At 38.8% G+C, this 24,713-nt stretch overlaps 2 protein-coding genes and 1 pseudogene across 2 annotated transcripts; 1 reads left to right on the top strand and 2 right to left on the bottom strand.

Moving 5' to 3' along the window:
- Window positions 1–937: 937 nt before the first annotated feature.
- Window positions 938–3,874, bottom strand: LOC139102396 (uncharacterized). Its single transcript, XM_070656258.1, has one exon. The coding sequence runs from the start codon at window positions 2,200–2,202 to the stop codon at window positions 982–984; it is 1,221 nt and encodes a 406-aa protein (XP_070512359.1). The 5' UTR covers window positions 2,203–3,874; the 3' UTR covers window positions 938–981.
- Window positions 3,875–5,246: 1,372 nt separating this feature from the next.
- LOC139102808 (uncharacterized) lies at window positions 5,247–6,449 on the top strand. Its single transcript, XM_070656953.1, has 2 exons — window positions 5,247–6,081; window positions 6,205–6,449. The coding sequence occupies exons 1-2, from the start codon at window positions 5,247–5,249 to the stop codon at window positions 6,447–6,449; spliced, it is 1,080 nt and encodes a 359-aa protein (XP_070513054.1).
- Window positions 6,450–19,291: 12,842 nt separating this feature from the next.
- Window positions 19,292–21,937, bottom strand: LOC139102809 (uncharacterized; annotated as a pseudogene).
- Between the last annotated feature and the right edge of the window lie 2,776 nt (window positions 21,938–24,713).

Here is a 24,713-nt window from a genome sequence, read left to right on the forward strand (position 1 = left end):
CTGTAAAGATAGGCCGGTAAAAGGGAAAAATAAGCCACACTGGCATAATTAAAATAAACGGCGTATGCAAATTAATCACGCCAGACGTCACCATACAGACGCATTCCTCGATGGGGGGAAGGGAAATACGCACGCATATTCCCACCTACAATTTCACACACGCATCAACACGCGCGAATAACACCGCAGTGATTACTAACACACTTAGGCAGATTCAGCGTGAACCTGTCATAAGAAATCAACGTGAATTATTACAATTAAGCGTAGATTTAGACGAAATGAATAAGGACCTAGAAAATAATTACCATGTTACAAACACAAAAATATTAATATATTATACGACAGGAGCAAGCGCAATAATAAGTGTAATTACCATAACTGTATTCGCCGTTGTATTAATTATAAGAAAAAGCAAAAAACGCGAACTCCCGGCCGAGCTGCAACCATAAAGAAAGGAGTCGGGAAGAATACAAACCCCGACCCCTTTCTCCCTAAGGGGGGAGGAATGTTGTAACCTGAGCTGCACTTCAAAGAATGCGCTCTGGTTGCAAACCACCCCGGAAATACCTTGCGTATTTCGACATCGGGCAAGGACCTCGGGATTATCGTCCGATGTCGAAACAAGGAAATGAACATTTAACAATTATTAAAAGGCCGCGCGGTTGACGAACCTCTCCGGTCAACCACCGCGGCCGAAACTCGCTGAGGTTGCAACTTGGCCGAGTATATGAGCGACGGCTCGGAAGCCGTCGCGGGCACTCCTATCAGGAGAAACGTGACGCGTAACAAGTGTATCAACGAAAGAAATAAAACAAGTACAGCACGTTTTAAAAGACAAGTATTTATTCGCCTACACCCGGCTCCTCTCAACTGGTGGCACACGTTCCGGCGAACGGACCCACACTCGCACCGTACCACGGTGTAACACAAACTTGTTAATCGGCATTTCGATATCAAATGATTAAATTGTGTATGCATACTTCAATTTATAATAAGCCCCACTTCGCGAAGTTCCTCAATAATTGATAAAATCTCATTGTCGTGAGCGTTATGACCTGCATAGCGTGAGGCTTCGAGCAATCGAAGACGATCTACGAGCTCGTTTGGATCATCCCAATGAACATAATCGATTTTATTATTGTTTAATGTTACAGCGTATGGTATACCTTGTCCAATTTTTTTACTCAGCACAGGAGCGATTATATTCTTATATTTGTGACCTTTGTTACTCTTTACTTGATTTTGAGAATTGTAGTCACGTTTATGTGCATTCGTTGCCATGAGTATACTTTTATAATTTTCTTTATCGGTATCAGTATAACTGCTCTCATCGGGAAATCTCATAAAAATCAATTCGTAAAGTCCCACTGTTCCAGGATACTTTTTACCATCTATCAATATATTATCATTTTTATCTAAATCAACACGCTTGTTGCCAATCATCGTTCCATTGTCGTTGAAATAAACTCCGTAAACGCTATCGATGTTAATAGATTTTTTTCCTCTCAAAACAGCGCCTAGATACTTTTGTCCCAACGGTCCATAATGAGTTTGAAGAGTCTTCCAACCTTCTGATGTTTGCAACTTTTGTCGAATAGATGTTACCAACGGTTCGTCTGCGGTATCGAAAACGTCTTCAATGGAATGTGAGTGTGAACGTTCCCTTAATGAAAAATTTCGTTGTTGCGCGAACTTAGGCGTCTCGTTTAATGTGGACGGTATGGTGTGTGATCGTTTTAACGCTGATTTAATTGGAGTCGATGCTGTTATCGGTGACGTTGCATTTGATCGTTTTCGTTTTGGTGTCAATCTACTTTCATCTTCTTCTCCCAATAAAGATATCAGCGATGTATTTATTAATCGATTCCGTTTTGGTGTCGATCTACTTTCTTCTTTTTCTTCAGGTAATGATATTGGAGATGCCGTAATTAATCGTTTTTGTTTTGGTGTTAACACATCTTTTTTTTCCAGAGAATACGAGTCGTTTTTTGATATGGCTGATTCAACTTCGTTGTTTCCAACGGTGTTTTCCACAATCTGTTTAAGAGGCTCAACGATGGGTTTAAAATGTCGCTCCAACGCGATATCTTCTTCCATCTTTCCCGTCTTCATGGCATGATACTTTTTGCGAATCGAATCGCTCGTTTGAGCAATTTTCTTCGCAATTATCTCTCGATTTTTAAGTTTACTGTTGTTATTCATATTGAGCTTGACAATTATCAATCGGTGTATCGACAACGACTGATCACATTATGATACCACGAAGTCGTTAAATCCCTTTCTATAGCGACCGTTTGAAATAGCACTGTCCTTATCAATCACCACAAATCCATACTTTTGTTGCCAACATATTCGACACAATTTATCAAAATCTTCGAATGACATATCAGTGTTAACATGATCATTATATATATGTTTCATATTTGTAACATCTTGTTTAAATAGAATTAAAAAATTCGTATTGTCACGTATAAGATGCTTCGGTATTTTCGCATACGTTTGACAAAGATAAAAACTGTCAACGTTCGCGTGTCGCCCCATTGCAAAGTATTCTCTTACCGCATCCTGCTTATCACATGCTATGTCATCAAAAATAAATATAGAATTCGGAAGTGCTTTGCTCAGTGAAACAACATCAATATTATTTGAAAATGTGAAATAATTAATTTCTTCTATTGGTGTCAATATCTTTTTCAAATACTGATATTTTGGTTATTGCAACGATTTCGAGTATACATAAACGTTTTCAAATCGTATACCATGCGGACTTTCCAACAGACTTATTAATACATTAGTTTTGCCGCAATTTGATGGACCACAAATGATAGCGCGAATAGAACTGGGTAACATGTTTCCATGTCTATGTAACACACACTCGGATAATAACTTGTCATCGAAATTCACCACCTTGATTGGTGGCGCTTGCTGTATGAACCGCATTCTACCTTCTAAATGAGATCAATATCATCCATGCTGATATATTTATAGTTGTGTGCATAAAAATTAAACGCTCAGTATTCACTATGTTTTTGTTGCTGTCGGACGATTGTAATATCTGTGATTTAACCGCTGAACAACTACAACATATTCCAAAAATATTCTTATTACAACGATTTTCGCAACATATTAACTATTTGTGGAATAAGCTTCCTGAACACTTAAAGGCTGATTTAGATGTTCAACAATACCGTCGATGTTTAAAACATTATAATTTATTGAGTTATGAAACGCATGTTGACGGTCCTGCGCCATTAATAAAAAACTGTATTGAATGTCTGAGAAAAATGGGCAAGGCTTGTTAAACAGAGCGATTAACGCACTTCCGTTTGAATTGCACATACCAAGGTACCAGTTTTGTGACCCAGGAACTCGATTAAACGAACGATTTGCCAGAGGAGATCGTGGAATTAATCCGTTGGATGCGGCTTGTCGCGATCACGATATAGCCTACTTACGTAGCAACAATCTCGCAGAGCGCCACGTGGCTGACAATATTCTTGCCAATAAAGCGCTGCAACGTATTAACGCAGAAGATTCAAGTTTTGGTGAAAAGGCCGCAGCCACGACCGTATGGGCAGCTATGAAAACAAAAACGAAACTTGGTATGGGTTTATGTGTAGCGAGGAAGAATACGCTGAAGAAGAAGAAAACGGTGAAGAAACGAACACTTCCGATAGCAAAACGTGGTGGCGTTATACCGCTTCTGCCCTTACTGGGTGCTATCGGTTCGCTCGCTGGTGGAGCCGCAGGAATCGCAAAAGCTGTAAATGATAAAAAAGCCTCACAACGCCAACTTGAAGAAATGAAACGTCACAATTACGCCATGGAAGGTCGCGGTGTTTATCTCGCTCCATACAAACGTGGTGGTGGAGTTCGAAAAATAATGGAAATAAGAAAGGAAAAAAAACGCCGATGAGACGTTGAAACTTCCCAAAGGTGCTACTACCGATATACAGTTGCGACAATTAGCGAAACACATGCGCATTCCATATTTTAGAGGCGTTTTTATGCGTGACACTTTACCGATTGGGGGAATACATCAAAACGAGAGCGGTATTGTGAATTTAGATAAAGTTGAAGGATTAGGCACCCACTGGGTGGCATATGCGAAAAGAGGAAATCGCGCTATGTATTTTGATAGTTTTGGTAATCTTCGACCGCCACAAGAACTTGCTCGATATCTGGGGAATGATGCAACACAAATCGAATATAATCGCTTACCATATCAACGATATAATCAAAACAACTGTGGGCAATTGTGTCCACAGTTTCTACAGACGATTGATACACAATTTAAGAACAAACATTATGCGCTGTAAACTCAGTATCAAACATGTCGCTGACGCTCACGTTATCGGGCAAAAGTAGTATCCTCACGGTGAGCTACTTTCCCGCTATAGATTTAAGCGATGGAGAATATGAACTCGGGCTGGCTGATTTTGAAACGTATTTTACAATTCCTAATGTAAACTCATCAAATAATACATTCTATTTCAATAATGCTGATGATGATGATGATAATGATGGAGAAAGTATTACCATTCCCGATGGCTCGTATGAACTGTGCGATATTGCCGAATATCTAAAACGTACGCTCGACGAGCTTCATATCAATGATGTTGCAAAGAACGCGATTTCATATGGTAATGATGAAAAAGATTATCCTTTAACGATTAAAGCTAATAACAATACGATGAAAAGCGAGATTAAGTGTATTTATCAAATAAATTTCACCAAACCATGCAACATTGGATTGTTGTTAGGATTTTCATCAGATCGCATACTCGAGCCGTTACGTTAGCATTAATCGGACGCACCGATACAAATTATCAATGTAAATGTTATTCGCATTGAATTCAGTGTAACGGGAGGTGCATACAGTAATGGAAAACGTGTACATACAATACATGAATTTTCACCTAAGGTTCCACCTGGATATAAGATATCTGAAACTCCAACACAGATCATTTACCTTCCAGTCGTCGTACGAAGCGTTACTGATTTGACGATTCGCATTGTAGATCAGAACGGACGATTGCTTGATTTTCGTGGCGAAGAAATTACCGTGAGACTGCATGTGCGGAGACGACTTTAGTGTGAGATGCTCGTTTTGAATAAAACATTGAACGTGAGACAAACTAAATACACAGCTTCCACCAAAGGGGTTCAATTATTGAAGAAAAAACTTACTACATCAAACGTAGAATTTTTAAAATCATTGGGCTTCATTGTGTGCAACATCTAAAATGGCTGATATATTGATTATTGATGATAAGCCGATCTTTGACAATAGTATTGTTAAAATTGAAACTCATACGTACAACCCATATGCTAACACAACGTTTGGATATAGTGATGAAATACGGATACCAATACAACAACAGGATTTGTATACGTTGCCATGTGACAGTTTTCTCTATATTGAGGGAAAAATAAAAATAAAAAAACCTGACGATAAGTTAACAGCTGCGCTAGGAAATAATTGTGTAGCATTTATGTTCGATGAAATCCGTTATGAACTCAATGGTGTAGAAATTGATCGCAACAGAAACGTTGGAATAACTAGCACTCTTAAAAATTATATATCGCTAACATCTGATAATGCTGTGATGCTGCAAAATGCTGGATGGAGTGAAACATCAACTACGTCAGAAGGATTCTTTAATTTTTGTGTACCCCTCAGTATATTGTTAGGTTTCTGTGAAGATTATAAACGAGTGGTTGTCAACGCTCGCCATGAATTAATTTTAATACGCGCTCGCAATGATAATAATTCCATTATTGGAGATTCAAAATTAGAGCCAGAAATTGAATTGCATAAAATACAGTGGCGAATGTCTCATGTCATATTAAATGAGGTCAATAAATTATCCATGCTGCGAACTTTGGATAGTGGGCGATATTTAAGCATGACTTTTCGCTCATGGGATTTGTATGAATATCCTCTTATGCAGAGTACTACAAAACATTCTTGGGCCGTCAAGGCTGCAACGCAACTTGAAAAACCTCGATACGTTATCTTTGCTCTGCAAACCGATCGCAAAAACGTTATGTCTAAAAAATCAACCATTTTTGATGATTGTAAATTAACGAATGTGAAACTTTTTCTCAACTCTGAATATTATCCATATGATGATCTGAATTTAGATTTTGACAAAAAAAGATACGTCATTCTTTATGATATGTATATACGTTTTCGTAAAGCTTATTATGGCAACAGTTCTTATGAGGCTTTTTGCAATGTAACAGCATTTCTATCATATGGACCATTTGTTGTTATCGATTGCTCGCGACAGAACGAGTCAATCAAAAGCGCCACTGTAGACGTGCGATTAGAATTTGATTGCAAGGAAAATGTTCCTGCAAATACAACCGCATATTGTCTTATTTTACATGATCGCATAGTTGAATATAGTCCACTGTCTAACGTTGTGCGCAAGGTCTTATAAAATTGCTATATCAGCAGTTTTTATCATATATAAAGAAACAATTTTATCTACACATCATTATTGTTTCAAACACGCGTTCATCATGATTGCGCTAACGTTTGTTGATCTTCAAGGTTTTAATATTGGACGGCGATTAATTGTAAAAGAAGTTGCAGTGCTAAGAGAGGGTACTGTTCTAACTCATTACATCTTTAAAAATCCAGTGCCTTGGCATTTTTTAGTGCAATCTAAAAAATCGTGCATTTCTTGGACAATAAAATATCATCATACATTGTCATGGGAAGAAGGAACTGTGCCATACAACATGGCAAAACAATTAATTACAACAGCTGTAACAGGTGTAGACGGTGATGAAGTGTCACGTCTTATATACGTCAAAGGATATGAGAAATGTGCATGGTTGGCTGATATGCTCGACGATGATGTTAGAGAAGATTACACCATTGAAACCTTAGACGCTGATTATGAAGATATTGAATCTTTAAATATTTTAGATACTATTAATACCGTGCGATGTGGAAATCATCTTACGCATTGCGCTTTACAGAATGTATTTAAAATATTCAACTGGTGGTCGCAGCGTCAAAAGGAATTATAAAGATTAAAAAATTTATGTTAACGGGGATGGCGATGAAGTGTAGCATCTTATATCAAAGGATACGAGAAACGTACATGGCTGATATGCTCGACGGCGATGTTAGAGAAGACCACATCATTGAAACCTTAGACGCAGATAATGAAGATGCCGAATCTTACAAAATATTTTAGATCCTATTAATAATCATCTTACGCATTGCGCTTTACAAAATGTATTTAAAAATATTTAACTGGAGCATCAAAAAAAGTTGTAAAAATTTTAATAAACAAATTTATGTTAGCGGATGGTGACGAAGTGTAGCACCTTAAAATATTCAATTAGTGGTTGTAGCGTCAGGAGGAGTTGTAAAGATTAAAATAAAAATTATTTTTTATGTAAAATTATGTTTTTTATTTTTAACAAATATATAAAATATATAAAATATATAATTATTAAAATATATAAAATATATAATTATTAAAATATATAATTTTAATCTTAATCTAAATCTTAATTTAAAACATATACTTTTAATCTTAATCTTAATCTTAATCTTAATCTTAATTTAAATCATGTTTTTGGGGCTGAAATATATAATTATAATTAAAAAAATACAATTATAATATATATTAAGAATATATATTTATTTATTTTTACCTAATTCCAATTTTCCGGAGCAAAGGCGATGTCCTCCTCCATATTAAAAATGCGGCGCAGCCCGAAGACATCGCCACCTTCATGAGGGCCCATCCAAATATATTTGTTGTATTCTTTATTGCGATGACGCTCATTTTTTATAGCATTTTTTTTTCTAATATTAACAAATTCTTTTATGGAGATTTCTTCAGGATCAATCCAATCCTAAAATTAAAAAAATTAAATTATTTTATTTCTACATTCTTTATTTAAATATATTTTTACGTAAAAAATGACTTACGGGCTGTACGTGTGGAATTTTTAGTTTTAAAACGTGCTTAATCTGCACCTCATGATATGGTTCGCTGTCTATGTATATGCGCTGTAAAAAAAATATTATAATTTAATGCTACATTTTTTCATTAAAATAGTTAGTATTTTTTACATGATAGTACTTACCCCAATGGCTGGATATGTCACATCAATATGATTCTCCAAACAATCAGTATAAAATGAATCACCCATTTTTTAAACAAAAAAACAAAAAAACTTCACGACAAATGGTTCTCAAACTGCAATGTTTCGCGACTAAATAGATTTTACATCTCACAGCCTCTCTTTATATATATACATTTTTGCATATTGATGCATTTTTTAACACGTGTCGATTTGACAGCATTTTTTTCTTAAAGTGATTCGCACGGGTATATGTCACACACCTTAGGATAGTAGATGATAAAAAAATTTCAAAAGAAAGATTCGCATGAGTATATGTTTTAAATGTTTATATTATATTATATTTCAAAATGTTTATATTAAATATATTGTTTATAAGACAAAAATATTTGCAAATTTATATTTTTAATATAAAATAATTTCACATTATATGCAAGAATGCATCTTGAGTTTCAAACGTGTAGCTATAAGAAAAAATTTGCATAAGTATATGTCGCATTTTTTTTTCGAGATACATCTTTTCAAATGAAATAATTTCTTAATCCCTCAATGTATGATAAAAATGCATCTTAAGTTTCAAACGTGCTAAACGCTGTAAAAAGATTCGTATGAGTATATGTCACACCTTCGGGACTGCTGTTGATAAAAAAATGCTTTCGTTTTACTTTCTGACTATCTGCAGTGAGCTCACAGCTGTAGCTTGTCAGTCGTATGCTGATTTTTTCAAGTGTAACGTCTAATTTCTCTCAAATGGAAAAGTGTTCGTCGCTACTGCATATTCTTGCGCGTCGTGAGTTGGGGGATCGTACCCCATTCAGTACAGGCGGTGTGTGGTGTGGTACACACCAAAAAAACAATATAGCTCAATTTAGCATATATATGGACAATCGCTTACGTGGTGAAAGCGAACGTGGTGAAACATTAACAGTTGTTAGAACATCTCGTTCTATTCCCAAAAATCCCGTGGGTAACGAGTGTGAATACGTTATAGACAAACGAATGAACTTGTGCACCCACGGGAAACGATTCGTCTTCATAAACAGCGAATTGCCGCCGGTGAAAAAAATGCGGCAAAATTAAAAAACGTAAGTTTTTATTTTATTTGTAATATATATATTAACGGTGGTTGCTAGCGCGGGGTGTTGTAAGGGGGAATAAACACGGGTTCTAACTCAGGAGCGTTGAGGGAGGCGAGGGGACGGGGGAAAAAATCCGTGATGAGAGGAGCGCGGGGAGAGGTAGCTGTAGGTGGGAAGAGACCTGGGGGGTATAAATAATGATAGATATTCCTCCCCCAGGTCTCTTCCCACCTACAGCTACCTCTCCTGAAGTTGTTCTTCGTAACATTTTATATGCATTGTAATATTCCGTCTTTCTTAATGTATATACCGACTTTCGTACATTATGAGGACCGTATTTAAAATTATGCATAACGCACATTAAGAGAACCTATTACATTCTTAAATTTTGTATATCGCAATGACTGTCTCATTTAATTTGCCGTAATAACAAATTTAAATCAGTGAAACGTATATGCGCGCTTTGTTTGTAACGTGCGCAATGTTTACTGTCAATTATTTGTTTATATCACATTTATGGAATGTAAATATGATATTCTGTTTTGTGCGTATAATAATTTTACAAATTAAAAATAATTTTATCTATCGTTTTTATATATTTTACTTGATAAATTTTTATTTTATTTTATTGCATATTTGTGTATCTAAATTACGGCAAATTAGATAAAGTACTTATTACAATATGTAGAATATAAAAATGTAATACGTCCTCATAATGTAAAAAAATAAATAAATAAATAAATTATTTACATAAAGCTGGATTCCGGAAAAAGCATGATGTTTGGGTGCCACACGTATTGTAAATAAATGTAGCACCCAAACATGAAGCTTTTTCCGAAATCCAGCTTTATGTAAATGATTTAATACTATTTTATGATCGATCTTCAGTTCTTGAGCGATGCTGCGACTGCTAATATGGCGGTCTACTTCGATCATTTCCATAATTTTATCGCTGTTTTCGATGACGGGCCTTCCTATGCGAGGTGCGTCATTAACATCGAAATTACCGCAACGGAATCGACGAAACCAAAATTGCGCGTAATTAGCTGTCACAGTAACAAGACCATAAACGTCATTTACAATTTTAATCGCCTGGCTCACGTTTTCACCTTTATAAAAAAAAAATTGTAAAATATAGCGAATTTTCTCCTTATTGCCGCCCATCTTTCTCACGCTGTAAATTACAACAAAATCGACTAACAACAAAACTTTTGAAGAAATTTTCTTTAGTACGGAATGCTACTTCTAAAAAGTATGAACATGAAGCTAGGCGATTAATACATTACGTGATATATGTCACTAAAGCCATATAGTAAAAAAATAATGGATTACTTTTTTCCCAACCTTTACCGACTTTCGTATATTATGAGGACCGTATTTAAAATTATGCATAACGCACATTATGAGGACCTATTATATTTTTGTATTATACATATTGCAATGAGTATCTTATCTAATTTGACGAAATTTATATACACGAATAAGAAATAAAATAAAATAACAGTTTAACAAATTAAATATAGAATAGCGATAAATAAAATTATTTTTACTTTTGTACAATTTACTAATTGTATGAAGTATAGGCATATAAATAATATCACATTATATCTACAATTTATAAAGGTTATATGGGCGTATTTTTGGACAGAAAACGTCTCGCGCACGTTAGAAAGAAAGCGCCATATGTATTTTCCTGATTTACATTCTTGATATTTTGTTATACAAGGTGTCTCATACCTTATGACGCACCTTGGAGAAATAGGTAGGTACAATTATTAGGAACAAGAAAGTCCCATACCATTTTTTAATTTGGGCGTTTATTTACAAGATATTAACAATTATATTCGACCGAGAGCGAGACGATGCGACGACGCATCGTCTCGCTCGCGTAACGTCGCTTACTACGCCTCTTGTATCGCCGTACCGCTCGCTCGCGCGTCGTCGCATCGTCTCGCTCTCGGTCGAATATAATTGTTGATATCTCGTAAATAAACACCCAAATTAAAAAATGGTATGGGACTTTCTTGTTCCTAATAATTGTACCTACCTATTTCTCCAAGGTGCGTCATAAGGTATGAGACACCCTGTATATATACAGGGTGTATTATTCCATATTGACAAACTGTCAAAGTTAGATAGGTCTCGTGGATACAAGTTAATAAGTCCTGTGCCGTTTTGCAAAATTCTCAATAGTTATTGAGAAAAAAATTAATTTGTCTAGCGCAAGAGCGACAAGGAAGCTACGCGTGAATGAGCGCGACAGGCGACGGTACCATTTTTAGATACTCGCCTGTCGCGCTTACTCACGTTTAGCTTCTTTGTCGCTCTTGCACTAGACAAATTAATTATTTTCTTAATAACTATTGAGAATTTTGCAAAACGACACAGGACTTATTAACTTGTATCCACGAGACCGATCTAACTCTGACAGTTTGTCAATATAGAATGATACACCCTGTATATTTGTTAGCAGAAGCAAATCTAGATTTGAAATATTAGCCAGAGGCCAATTGTACAGCAAAGTATTTAAAAAACCGAACTTTAGCAAACACTATTGAATGCAAAACTCCGTACGAAATATTTTTTAAAGTAAAACCAAGTTCATATTTTCAATAAGCTTGTTCATTGTTACTTGACAGCAAATATGTTGCAATAACACCGGTTAGCAGTCTCGTTGCATTTCGTGCAAGCCGCTGTGACGTGCGCAAGAACTTTGTATCATCGCCGTAGCATTGGCGTGATTAATGTAGGTGTAGTTGATAGTACACGTGATAGCGCCAATCGCGATCGCAAACCCCTCGAGCGACTATCGTACTTCTCGTTTGTGCCCAAGATTACCAAATCGGGTGGGTGTGAAAAAACACGCCCGGCAAAATCTCCGTCGCGTCGCTATTTTTCTTGAGGACTCAATATCTTCGTGCGTATTATCGCGCTATCACGTGCGTTCATGATATTGTACATTTAACGTTGTTACAATATAGTGCATTAAACCAGTTTAAATCATAAGTGTTTGTTTTTTTTCTTTGAATGATCGTCTATTGCATGTATAAGTAAACTTTTTCTATCTTCCGAATTCCGACTTTTCGATCCGCGGACTTTCAGCGCTGAACGGTTCCAGCGTGCAGCTATTATGCTTGTATGCTCTACGTGAACACAATCTCGCGGCAACACAAATTATTATGTAAAAATAATATTGTTATGATTTTATTTTAAAAGCGATATCAGTAGACACAATTAAATTTTTATTCAAAATATTTTTTCTAGTAAATACATGACTACAGAAAAATGTTTGTATGTGTTATCACCACAATTCACCGGTGCATTAATCTCCGTCGCTTTTTTCAAGTATAATTCGAAAAGTGGCCAAATAGGAGAAGGCAGTTGAAACATACTAAAATATATCAAATTTATTATTTTAAATTTATATTATTTTAATAATTAATTGTAACAGATACAATTATATATAAACTACTTAGCAACGTTAAAGAAACGCCAAATTTTTCGTAATAAATATGTAAACTTCAAACAGCTATAACTTTGCTAGAAATACACGGAATTTAAATTCAGAAACAAGTTTTAAAGCTTAAAACATCTTTCGAATAAAAGAATGCTTTTAAATTTTTGTGAAGTTTAGTAAAATTAACCTACAAAAAACAGCGAATTGGATAAAATAAAAAATATTTTACTTTAAAAGTCTGTCTCGCATAAAAAGATCTGCAAAAGTTCTCGTATTATTAATTGTAAGTTTTCTCGCTTGGCAGCAAAAGGCGAAGAATAAAGGCAAGGCGTGTATCATCACTCACTATTAATTCACTTTAAGAGTATATTATTTTACAGTAAATTTAAATCTTGAAAAAACTAAAAAAAAAAAAAAAGCGTCTAAAGTACGACTTTTTTAAAAAAGACTACAAAAAATACAATTAACTCAGCTCAACAAAAAAGAAATAACTCAGCTTTTAGACTAAATAAGAAAAAAGTAAAGAGACTGTTTTTAATCAAATCAAAATTAATCTTTCGAATAAACCAAGTTAGAAACAAAACAATTTAGCTATTAAAGAGATCTCGAAATCTCGTCAGACAACAACTCGGTCTTTTGCGTAAAAGATACGCGATAGTCTCAAACTTCGTACACTTGACACAAGACACTATCGCGTTCCTTGATAATTATACATTAATTAGACGCATTGCAAGTCCTTTGAAAAGATGCACTGAAATTTCCGAAGGTCTGTGCCTCCTAGAAATAAAGCAAGCTTGAGCGCAATATGTTACTTCTCTAATTTAAAAAGCGAATGTCACTCTGTGACGCATACAAGGTATTTAAGAAGTATTAGACACTTCTCCTTATTTTAGAAAGTACTGACCGTAGGAAAATATTTTAAATATAGGGATTTCGGATTTTTTCTTGGCTATCCAATGGTCATAATGGATTTGACCTTAACCAATACCTTAAAAATCATTTCAAGGTTAAGTTGGTTTTTTCCAATAAGGTGCCCTATTTTTAACCCTGAAAATAAAAAAAGCAAAAAATTTTACGTTTAGCTACGTCTTTGACCATTTTTTAAACTTGACCTCTGATGGTTAGTAAAGGTAAAATCAAGATCACGTATTATATTTACAAATTTACAATATTTACAATTACAAATTTACAATATTTACAAATTGAGTAACTATTGCGATTTTGTGTGATAATGCAGATTTGATCTTTGTCTGATTACTCCTACCAAATTTTTGGATGGTGGAGGAAGTTTGGTAATTTCGTTAATAGGTTTTTTTGGTTGTAATGGAGGCTTTCGGTGCTTTTTTAGTTGGTGGTGGAGGAGGAGGTGGCTTCTGTAGGGTCCGTGCTGGCGGCTTCCCCTTTTTTACTACGATTTTAAGCGGGAGTGGTTCGATGCACAGGATTTTGGGAACCGGCTTCGGTTTCGGGAGGTCCTCTACTCCGGCTGCCCGGGGGTCGAATATCCCTGTTTCCTCGAAATTCTTTCGTAATTTTCTGAAGAAAGCCTGTCGTCCGCCTCTTTTACTTCGTCGAGCTCGCTTTTTCTTTTCGTTACTAATTGATTGAATATAATATTGAAATTATGAATTACAATAATGATTTTAATTATTGACATTTAATAATTGTGTCGGATTCGCTCGGGTTTACAATAATATTGAATTTCCTCGGATTTTATACAATTGAAGAATCGCGTCGAAATTATAATTTCATTAAGATTCGCTCGATCAAAGAATCGCGTCGGATTTATAATCGTATTTAAATATTCGCTCGTTTTTTTAACAATCAAAGAATTGCGCCGGATTTATAATCATATTTAAATATTCGCTCGTTTTTTTAACAATCAAAGAATCGCGCCGGATTTATAATTGTATTAAGATTCGTAATCGCGATTCGGAGGTTTTTAAGGAAGAGTGCTCGCGTTTCGCTCTACGGAGCGCGCAGGGCTTAGGGTAGGATTGTTCTGCAACGCCTGGAGTAAGCGCGCAGGAACTTCGGATAGGTTTGCTCCGTTGGCAGGGGAGCGGAATAGGAAGAGAGACCGGATGCTTCGCCGTGGTTAGCGCGCTTTCGAGAGAAGGGATTTTTTCGCGGGACGCCTTGGATAGCGCGCAGAAAAATAATGAGCAGAAGGATAGTAAGTTTTTGGAATTCTCACCTTTGTGATCTCTCCATGATCGCTTTGGTTAGCGCCTCAATGTAGTTCTCACTTTGGCGAGAGGAACGGAAGTGATTGTTGCTAATTTTTGGACCCTTTTTATATCCTAAAAGTGTAGGTGAGGGGTGTAGGCGGGACAAGAGGTATTTAATTCTAATTTTTCTATTGGCTCTTGAGGGCATGGAGGGGGAAAGCGCGGGGTCAGTCGGTCGCGAGCCCTCGCAGGTGTAACTTCGCGGGGGTTGCGCGGCCGATTAAAGGGCCATCTCTGTGACGCCGCGGAAACTTCTGTCTCTGTCGCTCTAATAGTCGCCGTAATCGGAGCCGCTGCTCCATAGCTCGTCATTGCTCCTCTTTTTATTTTATTATTTTATTCAAGGAAGAAGAAAAAGAAAAATAATGTAATAAAAAAAAATTTAATATGTAACATGGGCTATTCCAAAGGTATAATTGATTTGATCTTAACTATCACCTTGAAAGTTATTAAAAAGGCAAGTTAATTTCAACATTTAGGTTTACCCATCTTTGAAATAAATACAAGGAAAATTTATATATATTTCTGATACGCCCTAGACAATTTCATAATTTGATCAAAGTCAGATACAATAGCATTTAAAGAGGAGAACCGACCAGTTATTGGCTTATTGTGTTATTGGTTTATTGGATAATAATAACTCAATTACCCAGCCAGTTAAGGCAAGATCTTCTAGAGACCCAGCCAGTTAAGGCAGGATCTTCTTAATACCTAACCAGTTAAGGAAAAATCCATTACTGACCCGGCTAGTTAAAGGCATAATCGCATGTTGGAGCGCTGTATGTTTGACTTACAACAAATGTTCGAAGTGTTTTCCTTCGGTTGTTTGACAATGGGTTAGCCTGGTACAAAAAGTTTGGATAGACTTTTGAAACATTTCTAAGGGTATATTTTCCATTTCATAAATTGTTCTTGCATGTTTCTGATTCTTGAAACAAACGATTCTGCGATATCTCGTAGATTTTCTATACTTTCAAGCGTAACTCGCGTCCTGAATGTTGTTATCTTACGGGAAACAATTCTATGTACATTCTTAAATTTCCAAATCCACTAATTACTTGTCTTAAATTCAGGTAAATCCACTTGATCCTTTGCTTCCAAGGCCCATAATCTTGTCTTTCTCAAGACAGAAAACGGCATTTAAAATTGTCTTTCTCAAGACAGAAAACGAAAATTATCCCAAAATTAAATTATACGTAATGTAAAAATATATATTTATAATATAAGTAACATGAGTATTTAATTTTGATTGTCAAAAGTCGCGAAATGTCTTAAAGATATACTTCTATCCTTGTCCGCCCGTATAAACACGAACGCGTGCAAGCGAGAGAGCGAAGGTGCGCCTATAATAATTTCTTAGCGTTCACTCATGCTTTCTCTCTCACACGCACGAGTCGCGAGCGGGATAGAGTGTGAGAACGCCTCCCACCAAATTTTCCCCCGTCCTCTCGCTCCTTTTGGCGTTCTGCGCCTCACGTACGCGATCCGCGGTGAGGCCTCACGCACACTACCCCACCTCACGCGCTGGAGCCGCCGTCGCCGCAGTGCGACAGGCCATTATTGCCGGTCACTGTACATGTATATGCACACATATACATGTACTATTCACATGAAAGATCAGATTCTCACCACGTCCATGTCGTTGATTCTGGATAATGCTAAGAGCTGGAAACTTCATTGTACTTTAACAATTAACTCAAAAAGTACTGTAATTCGAAAAGAATAGTAAAAATAGTCTCATATACGTATACGATTAAACTATTATTATCGATACTCGAACCCTTATAGAGCAAAAACGGCTCGTCAGATCTTGTTGCGGCCATGGAAACTTTTGTTCAGAATAACAAATTCTAGAAGATAGCAAAATTTGAGCAAATTTAATCGAGAGCCATTTTCCATAAGATATGTGCGGGGTCCTTTTCCTAATTAGCTGCAAAAGATTTTTCATCGTCTGTAATAACAGAATTCACATCATATTCAGGAGAAATTAAGCTGCTTTGTAATAAAAGAACAATGTCTTTTGGATTAATCAACATTATCTTTGCAAGTACTTTAAATTTATAAATCATAAGAAATAAAAACTGCAGCTGTTAAAAAATAAAAATTCAAGTTTTGATAAAATTAATATACCGTAGCGAATGAAGTGAGTCATAATTGTTAGATTGAACGAACTTACCTTAAGTGAAGTTCGATCCTAATTATGTCCGTTGTCTCGTCCGGATGATTAAAACTATGTAGTCGTGCTTTTGTACGCCTTACGACAACAGTGTTCAAAAAACCCCCCAAAAGCGAAAGTGGCGTCGCGCCTCGCCCCAGTTTCACACTATGAAGCCTGGGCGCCATGTCACTCATTAGTTCAAAGTGACAAATCGCAATTCAGTAGGGAGGGAAAAAACAAAAGGAAGAATGGGAGGGAAACTCATCCGGACGAGACAACGGACATAATTAGGATCGAACTTCACTTTGTAACACGGTAATTTCCGGTTCGGAGAGCTCGTCGGAAGCCAGGGCACGAGTATAAAGAAAACCGAGACTTGGGTTAATCGAAAATAAGAAATTTATTAACAAAAGAAAGAAAGAAATATTTAGTTGAAATAATACACTTAAACTATGAAAAGGAAGATATATACAGAGGTAAACTTAAGAATAAATTGTCAAAAAAAACGGCTTTCTGCCGTGAGCTGGATTCTCAGAGATCGTTAGTGCGGGTCGCTTCCGGTCTTATCCTAGGTAACAGGCCGCGTCGGTTATTCAGGTTTCCGCGGATTACAGGACGGGCCGCTCGGGCCGTGTCGAACGCACGGCTTCGCGTTCGCGAGTCGGCGGCGCGGATTACAAACCAGGCCGCGAGGGCCGTGTCGGACGCACAGGTTTCGCGTTCGTGAGTCGGCGGCGCGGATTACAAACCAGGCCGTGAGGGCCGTGTCGGACGCACAGGTTTCGCGTTCGCGAGTCGGCGGCGCCGCGACTTAATTCAATCGTGCGCCGGAACGCCGGGGCCGTATTGGCGCGAAGATGCGAGAGAGAGTCGGGAGCGCCCGAGTCTCGGAGAGGTCGGTGTCGAGGATGGCCGGGAGCGCCCGGTCAAAGGAAGGCTCGGGAGCGCCCGAGTCTCGGAGATGTCTTGTGACGAGGACGGCCGGGAGCGCCCGGTCGGAGGAAGGCTCGGGAGCGCCCGAGTCTCGGAGATGTCGGTGTCGAGGACGGCCGGGAGCGCCCGGTCGAAGGAAGGCTCGGGAGCGCCCGAGTCTCGGTGATGTCGGTGTCGAGGATGGCCGGGAGCGCCCGGTCGTAGGAAGGCTCGGGAGCGCCCGAGTCTCGGAGATGTCGGTGTCGAGGATGGCCGGGAGCGCTCGGTCGAAGGAAGGCTCGGGAGCGCCCGAGTCTCGGAGATGTCGGTGTCGAGGATGGCCGGGAGCGCCCGGTCGAAGGAAGGCTCGGGAGCGCCCGAGTCGTCAAGAGCGAAGTCGGTTTCGGAGGCCGGGTGAGCCCGGTCGAGGAAGTCTTGGGAGCGCCCAAGACCTGGAGGATCGGATGCTGGGGTGCTCTCCAGCGCGGAACAAGGTGCCTCGTCTGCGCTCGAGGCAGCTTATATACCCGTGTGCCCGGGAGTGGGGGCCCCCACTCCCGAACGGTCGGGTGGCGGTGCGCGGTGTGGGCGGTTGGGCGGCCCATATTGTTCGTTGCGAAGGGTCCGCGCTACTCGCCACGGGCGGCTGGTCGGCCCGCGCTTAATTTAATTTAATTGTGGACGGGACCGCGCGATTACTTCGGGCGAACGGTGGTGGTCGCGGCGCGGGGTCTGAAGTATACCTGTTCGTGGCCTCAGGCCACAACTTAAGGTAAGTTCGTTCAATCTAACAATTATGTCCTTATGTCTCGTCCGGATGATTAAAACTATGTAACTGTTCATAGAAGCGATTTGGCCTTAAACACAAAGGCTTAACAAGACTGAAAAAAGAAATTGTAAACACAATTAGAACGAAAGTCTATAATTAAAAATTTAAACAATATCTGAATATTATCTAGAATAACAGAAACGAAAACTTTCTTAGACTCAACAGAGTTAATAAGAATAGACTCTAAGAATTATGCAAAACAAAACAAAAAACTAAGTGAGAAGTTCTGCTGAAAGAAAAAGAAATACGCAGACAAAATCACCTTAATAATTAGGAAACAATACCCTTAAAAACTATCAATCCAGTCTTAATATTAAAAGGAAAAGAAAGATAACATAAAAATTGAAAAGGCAATAAGTGAGAACTCAAAACTGCGCTGTTAAAATAAATTAAATGAATGCAAATTGTCAAAATAAACATTGACAAAATAAAATAAACCCTTTTTCTTTCTTTTTTTTCCCCTTTTACACTCTTTTTTCTTCTTCTTCTTTCTTTTTTTTTTTTTTTTTAAGGCAAAAGGACTGCATTGCTAAACTCCTCTGGATTAACAACTGGTCTATTATAGAATCTAGCAAAAACTCGGGAGCCACCCGTCCAGCCCGCTGCTTTCTTAATGACTTTGACTGCGACACCTTTCCTTGCAGCTAGTGAAGTGGACGCATGGCGCGTACTATGCGCTGAGAATATTGATATGTCAATATCACAATCTTTTAAAGCCTGCCGAATCCAACGGCTGATAGTTTGTGAAGTAACGGCTTTAAAAGGTTTATTGCAAGAGATGAACAGAGAGTCGCAGCCGAGAGGGCGGAGGTCCCTAGTTCTCTCTATATAATGCTCTAATATGCGGACTACACAGAGCTCTTCATGGTCGTTAAAGCGAGAGAAAGAAAATGATGGCTGATAGCGGCCGGGGGCTGTTGTTTTAATCCGGTCAGGAACTCGCACGGTTAATTGCCCATCTATTGTTATTTGAGACAGCCTCAAGGCTGCGATAGTCTGGACTCTTTGTCCCGTGGCCAAGGCGAGAAGAAGCACCAGCTTCTTTACCACTGTATTAAGCGGATGGCCTTCGTAGGGATAAATAAGGCCCAGCTTCTCGATAACCGGAGCCGGATCCCACGTGACATCATATTTTGGCCTGGGAGGTCTGATTGATGCGAAGCCTCTGCAGAAACGTTTCACCGCAGGATGTTGACCAATCTCATTAATTGAGATTAAGGAGATCGCGGACCTCATCGTGTTTAACGACGAGTAGGATGATACAGACCCTGCTTCCAAGGCCAGAAATTCCAGTAACTGTGTAAATGACGGCGAAAACAGTGGTACTTGACGTTGCTGGCAAAAATTCCACCAGAGACGCAGGGGCGCGTGTATTGTCTCACGGTCGCCTCGGACAAAGAGTTCATTATGGTAGGTATGGCTGCAGACGGAATTAGACGAAATCTAAAAGCCTCCCGGATACGATTCCGGCCGCCAGGGAAAGCGACTTCCACGATGGGTGATGACTCCTAAAAGGCGAAGAAAGTAAAGATATTTGACCATAACAAAGTAAACGCGTCTACTGAAAAAGATCCCGGATCCGGGAACCATGAAACATAAGCTTCGCACTTAGTATTAAGTACAGAAGCGAAAATGTCCAGATCAAAGGGACCAAACTGGTTATCTATTCTTTGAAAAGCCCTAGACGATAGAGACCATTCCGTATCAGGATCTGTAATCCTTGATTCAGCATCAGCAACATAATTGTCTATTGACGCAATATAAGACGCAAACAAGTAAATATTGCGCTTTTCACACCACTGCCAAATCTGTCGAGAAATCTCGGACAGATGGGGGAATTGAATAGAGCCAAATTTATTGATGTACACTATTGCAGTGGTATTATCTATGCGAAGCAAAAAATTACAGTCACTGAGGTCACGCGCGAAGCAAAGAATGGCGTTGAATGCGGCCTTGAGCTCTAACGCATTAATATGCAAACGTCTGTCTTCCTCGGACCACCACCCGTGTGCTTTTGATACTCCATACGCAGCACCCCAACCGTTGAGAGAAGCATCGGAAAAAATTTCTCTAACGAAATGTCACGAGCGAATTGTATTTGAGAGGTCAGGCTTAGATAAAGTTCTGATCCACCAATTAAAGTCTGAACAAAAATGAGAGGGAATTTTCATACGAGCAGAGTAGTTTTCATCGCAATCACGCAAGGCTAGAAACTTTGCGCGTTCGAACATCTTTGTATATAACAAACCGTACTGAACGGCCGGACAAATCGAAATTAGAGATCCGATCATGCTGGCAAAATCTCTCAAAGAGCATTCCGACCTAAGGGCCATGTGAGATATAACTCTCAGTAACCTTTCTCGAAGTTGCATAGGAATTGAAATAGATTGCTTGCAAGAATCAAAAACAAAGCCTAGATATTTACAGGTAAATGATGGAATTAACTGAGACTTCTTATAATTAACACAGAAACCTAAAGATGAGAGAAGGTTAATAGAGATGCTAACGTTGGTCTGACATTCTTCAAGAGATGAGCCAAGCAAAAGAAAATCGTCTAAATAAATAACTAAATAGAGACCCTTTTGGCGCAGATAAGAAAGAACAGGACGCATAACCTTGGTAAAAATAAAAGGAGCAGTTGACAAGCCGAAGGGTAAAACTTTATATTCGTACGTTGTCCCGCGCAGCTGAAAACGGAGGAACTTTCTATGATCCTCATGTATGGACACCTGAAGATAGGCATCCTCAAGATCAATAGTGGCCATATAATACTCTGGTAGCATAAGGCGAATAACTGTACGCCAGTCGTCCAGTTTAAAGTGTGGAGGCTGAAGATAAACGTTTAACTCCTTTAAATTTAAAATAAAACGTTTTTCACCCGATGGCTTGTCAATTAAAAAGAAGGGGGATAAAAATTGGTCGGCGCAAGGTTCGACTCTCCTTACAGCATTCTTATGTAGAAGGCGTTCAACCTCCTTCTGCCAAAAACCCTGCTGACTTAGAAAATTCCCTCTCCTTCAAAAAAGTTCTAGGCGGTGGAAGCGAGACGAAAGGCAGGCGATATCCTTGCACTGCTTCTATAACAGTCTGGTCACTTGTGAGACCCTTCCATTTGTCTACGAAAAGACCTAGACGACCAGCCATATTTACCATGTTTAGCGGTTGTGACAAGGGCGGGATCGAGATCGATGCGGTTGACGGCTCCTGGAATTCAAGGCTCCCGTCGAGCGAGCCGACGTGGGACGAACGGGAGCTCTCCTGTTTCCCTGGAACCGAGCTCTAGCCGGTGTTTGCACAGTACGTTTCTGGGATTGTTGAAATAAAGATTGCCGGATAGGCTGCTGCGTCTTTTTCCCAATCTAAGGCATAACCTTGACTATATCCCGACCCGTTTTTTCACACGCCTGAGCTGTCTTGAGTGTTTCTGCGAAGTTCTCACCAAACAGGAAATCGTCAATTTCAGCCGCCTCCGCAGCATTTTTGCCAATCAAATTAAGTGATGGTTTAGTGAAGGCTCTTCGGGCAATTGATAATCTGCAGAAATGATCGGCGAGTAATTGCATGCCTTCGGAGAATAAACTTAAAGACGAACGAGCCTCCTCGCCTAGCTGCTGTAAAACTTCCGCCTTAAGAAAGATAGAAATGCCCGTGCCAAAAGCGTTAATGGCAGCTCCCACCTGAGTCTGAGAGCGGACTTGGTATTCATCTCGCTTGAGCACGGACGGTGCTAGGACAAAAATCAGCTCTTTGTTGAGCTTTGGTGGAGACAAAATAGCGAGATCTCCCCTGGTTTCAAATTTAGTCAACAGATTAGACAGAGCTTCTTCCGAAAGGCCCTTACGAGCTTTAGATTTGATAGACTCCAGCATCGCTGGGTTCTAGGCAGAGAAGGGGGCCGGATCCTTGTCTGCCTCGAATAATTTAAAAACCACGGCCTGGGCTTCTAAGACAATATCGGGCTCTGGGATCTCTAGAGAAGTATGTTCTATCCCTTCGTCCATAACAGCCATAGAGTCCGGGGGGGGGGAGGGGAGAGCCAATTACCTCCACAAATTCGGAAATATCTGAAAACGATGAAAAAATAGAAAACGGCAGTCGGTTATGTCCACTCTTTATCACGCTTGAATGCATGGGTCGACAAGTGGACATACCTGGTTCAGAGCCCCGGTCCTTTTGCGCGACCGTCTGCATTTCTATAGGCGGCTCACCGGCCTGGCTCATCGACTCTGGCGACAATAAAGTCTGGTCCCCCTGCTCGGATAAAGCCACAGAGGGCGATCTAACCTCTACACGGCTCTTTCTTAGGCCTTCTAAAAGATTTTGTACCTGCTCAAGAATCTGGGTACAGAGATCCCGAGCAGCGCTTTTAGCCCTTGAGACAGATGGGCATCCTGCCGGATTTTCTTTATTCGAGAAATCCATTTCTCTAGTATGCGAGCTTTCGCGGGACTTCCTGACTTGGACAGGGGAATAATCCCGAGACCGATGTTTATGTTTGACCGACTTATGCTTATGAGACCTGTGTTTCGGCATGCTTTCTGAAAACTAAAGAAAAAACTGACAAACTGAAAAGTGAAAAAACCAAGAAAATTAACCGAACACGTGTTGCACGCAAGAACGAACAGAACACAATAAGTGACACGGCGCCCGGGCCCCATAGTGTGAAACTGGGGCGAGGTGCGGCGCCACTTTCGCTTTTGGGGGGTTTTTTGAACACTGTTGTCGTAAGGCGTGCAAAAGCACGACTACATAGTTTTAATCATCCGGACGAGACATAAGGACATAATTGGACATATGAATCGAAAAGAATTGTAAATGCCCTTTATGCTGGTTGACAAACTATTATATGACAGAGTGACAAATTGATCTTTAGCCTTGCGTTTATTCTTCTAATGTTCTGAAGTTATTAGCGCGAAATCTAATAACCTAGTTGCTGTCTAGCGGCTCGTTTAGGTATTTACTTATATGTCAGAGAATAAATGTTAAATCACATAATAAACGGAAAATTACATTTGTTTTCGCAATTACTTAAAAACTACTGAACAAAAATTTTCGCTGCACGCTTTTCCCACCATCTTCAAGGTTTTAAGAAAAAAAAACAATGATAAACTGTTTTTCAAGAATAATTAGGGTTACAAGCTGCAAAATAATTTATAAAATAGTCAAACCAACCCTGAAAGTCAATAAGAGTGATTTCTACCCTCCAAACGGCTTTTGGACCGATATAAAAAAATACGTGTCTAATAGTTTTCCATGAACTACTTGTATGCCAAGTTTTAGGAAAATCGCCGTATGACTTCTCTAGTGTTACTTGTTCCTTTGCTTTTAGTGAAAAGGTGTCACTTTTAAATTTACAGTCTTATTGTTTGATTTGTCTACAGCTCCATTTATTTTCACAAAATTGATCAAACTGGTGGTCGGGTTTCTTCGTAAAAAAGGATTGCAGTTTGTTACCTTGGACGATTTTTACTATTTGGCTCTTCTAATATAGAATGCTTATCTAATATGCAAACATTTATTAACCTGCTGGAATTTTTGGATTTCATCATTAATTAAACCAAATCCTTTTTCTTGTTAATAACAAGATGAAAGTATCTGAACTTTATGTTTTGTTTGGTCCGACAATCCATTGCATTTCTTTTAACTTGCAGGCGGAAACTGCTTCCACTGACACGTTGTATGGCTAATAACAAAACTTGTAAAATCAGAAACTTGGCAAGTTTAATAGGCTCTTTTGTCTCTATCTGTTCTGTTGTTTAGTACGGCCTCTTTTATATAAAGGTCTTTGAAAGTATAAAATTTTTGGCTCTGTCTTGATCTGTAGATAACTACATGTCTATAAAGTTAGAACCCCTACCAGCGCATATTAAGAAATTAATATTCAGAAAATTCGGAATAAAGTAACAAATTAGCAAATAAATAGCACTAA

This window comes from Cardiocondyla obscurior, linkage group LG05 (genome assembly GCF_019399895.1).
Source record: "Cardiocondyla obscurior isolate alpha-2009 linkage group LG05, Cobs3.1, whole genome shotgun sequence".
In the NCBI taxonomy this organism is placed as follows: domain Eukaryota; kingdom Metazoa; phylum Arthropoda; class Insecta; order Hymenoptera; family Formicidae; genus Cardiocondyla; species Cardiocondyla obscurior.

What these genes read in the sequence shown, in the direction of transcription:
- LOC139102396 (XM_070656258.1), bottom strand. Translation starts at nt 2,202, where the DNA reads ATGAATAACAACAGTAAACTTAAAAATCGAGAGATAATTGCGAAGAAA.
- LOC139102808 (XM_070656953.1), top strand. Translation starts at nt 5,247, where the DNA reads ATGGCTGATATATTGATTATTGATGATAAGCCGATCTTTGACAATAGT. An exon ending in ATCAACCATTTTTGATGATT is followed by an intron (nt 6,082 to 6,204) that starts GTAAATTAACGA and finishes GTTTTCGTAAAG; the next exon opens with CTTATTATGGCAACAGTTCT.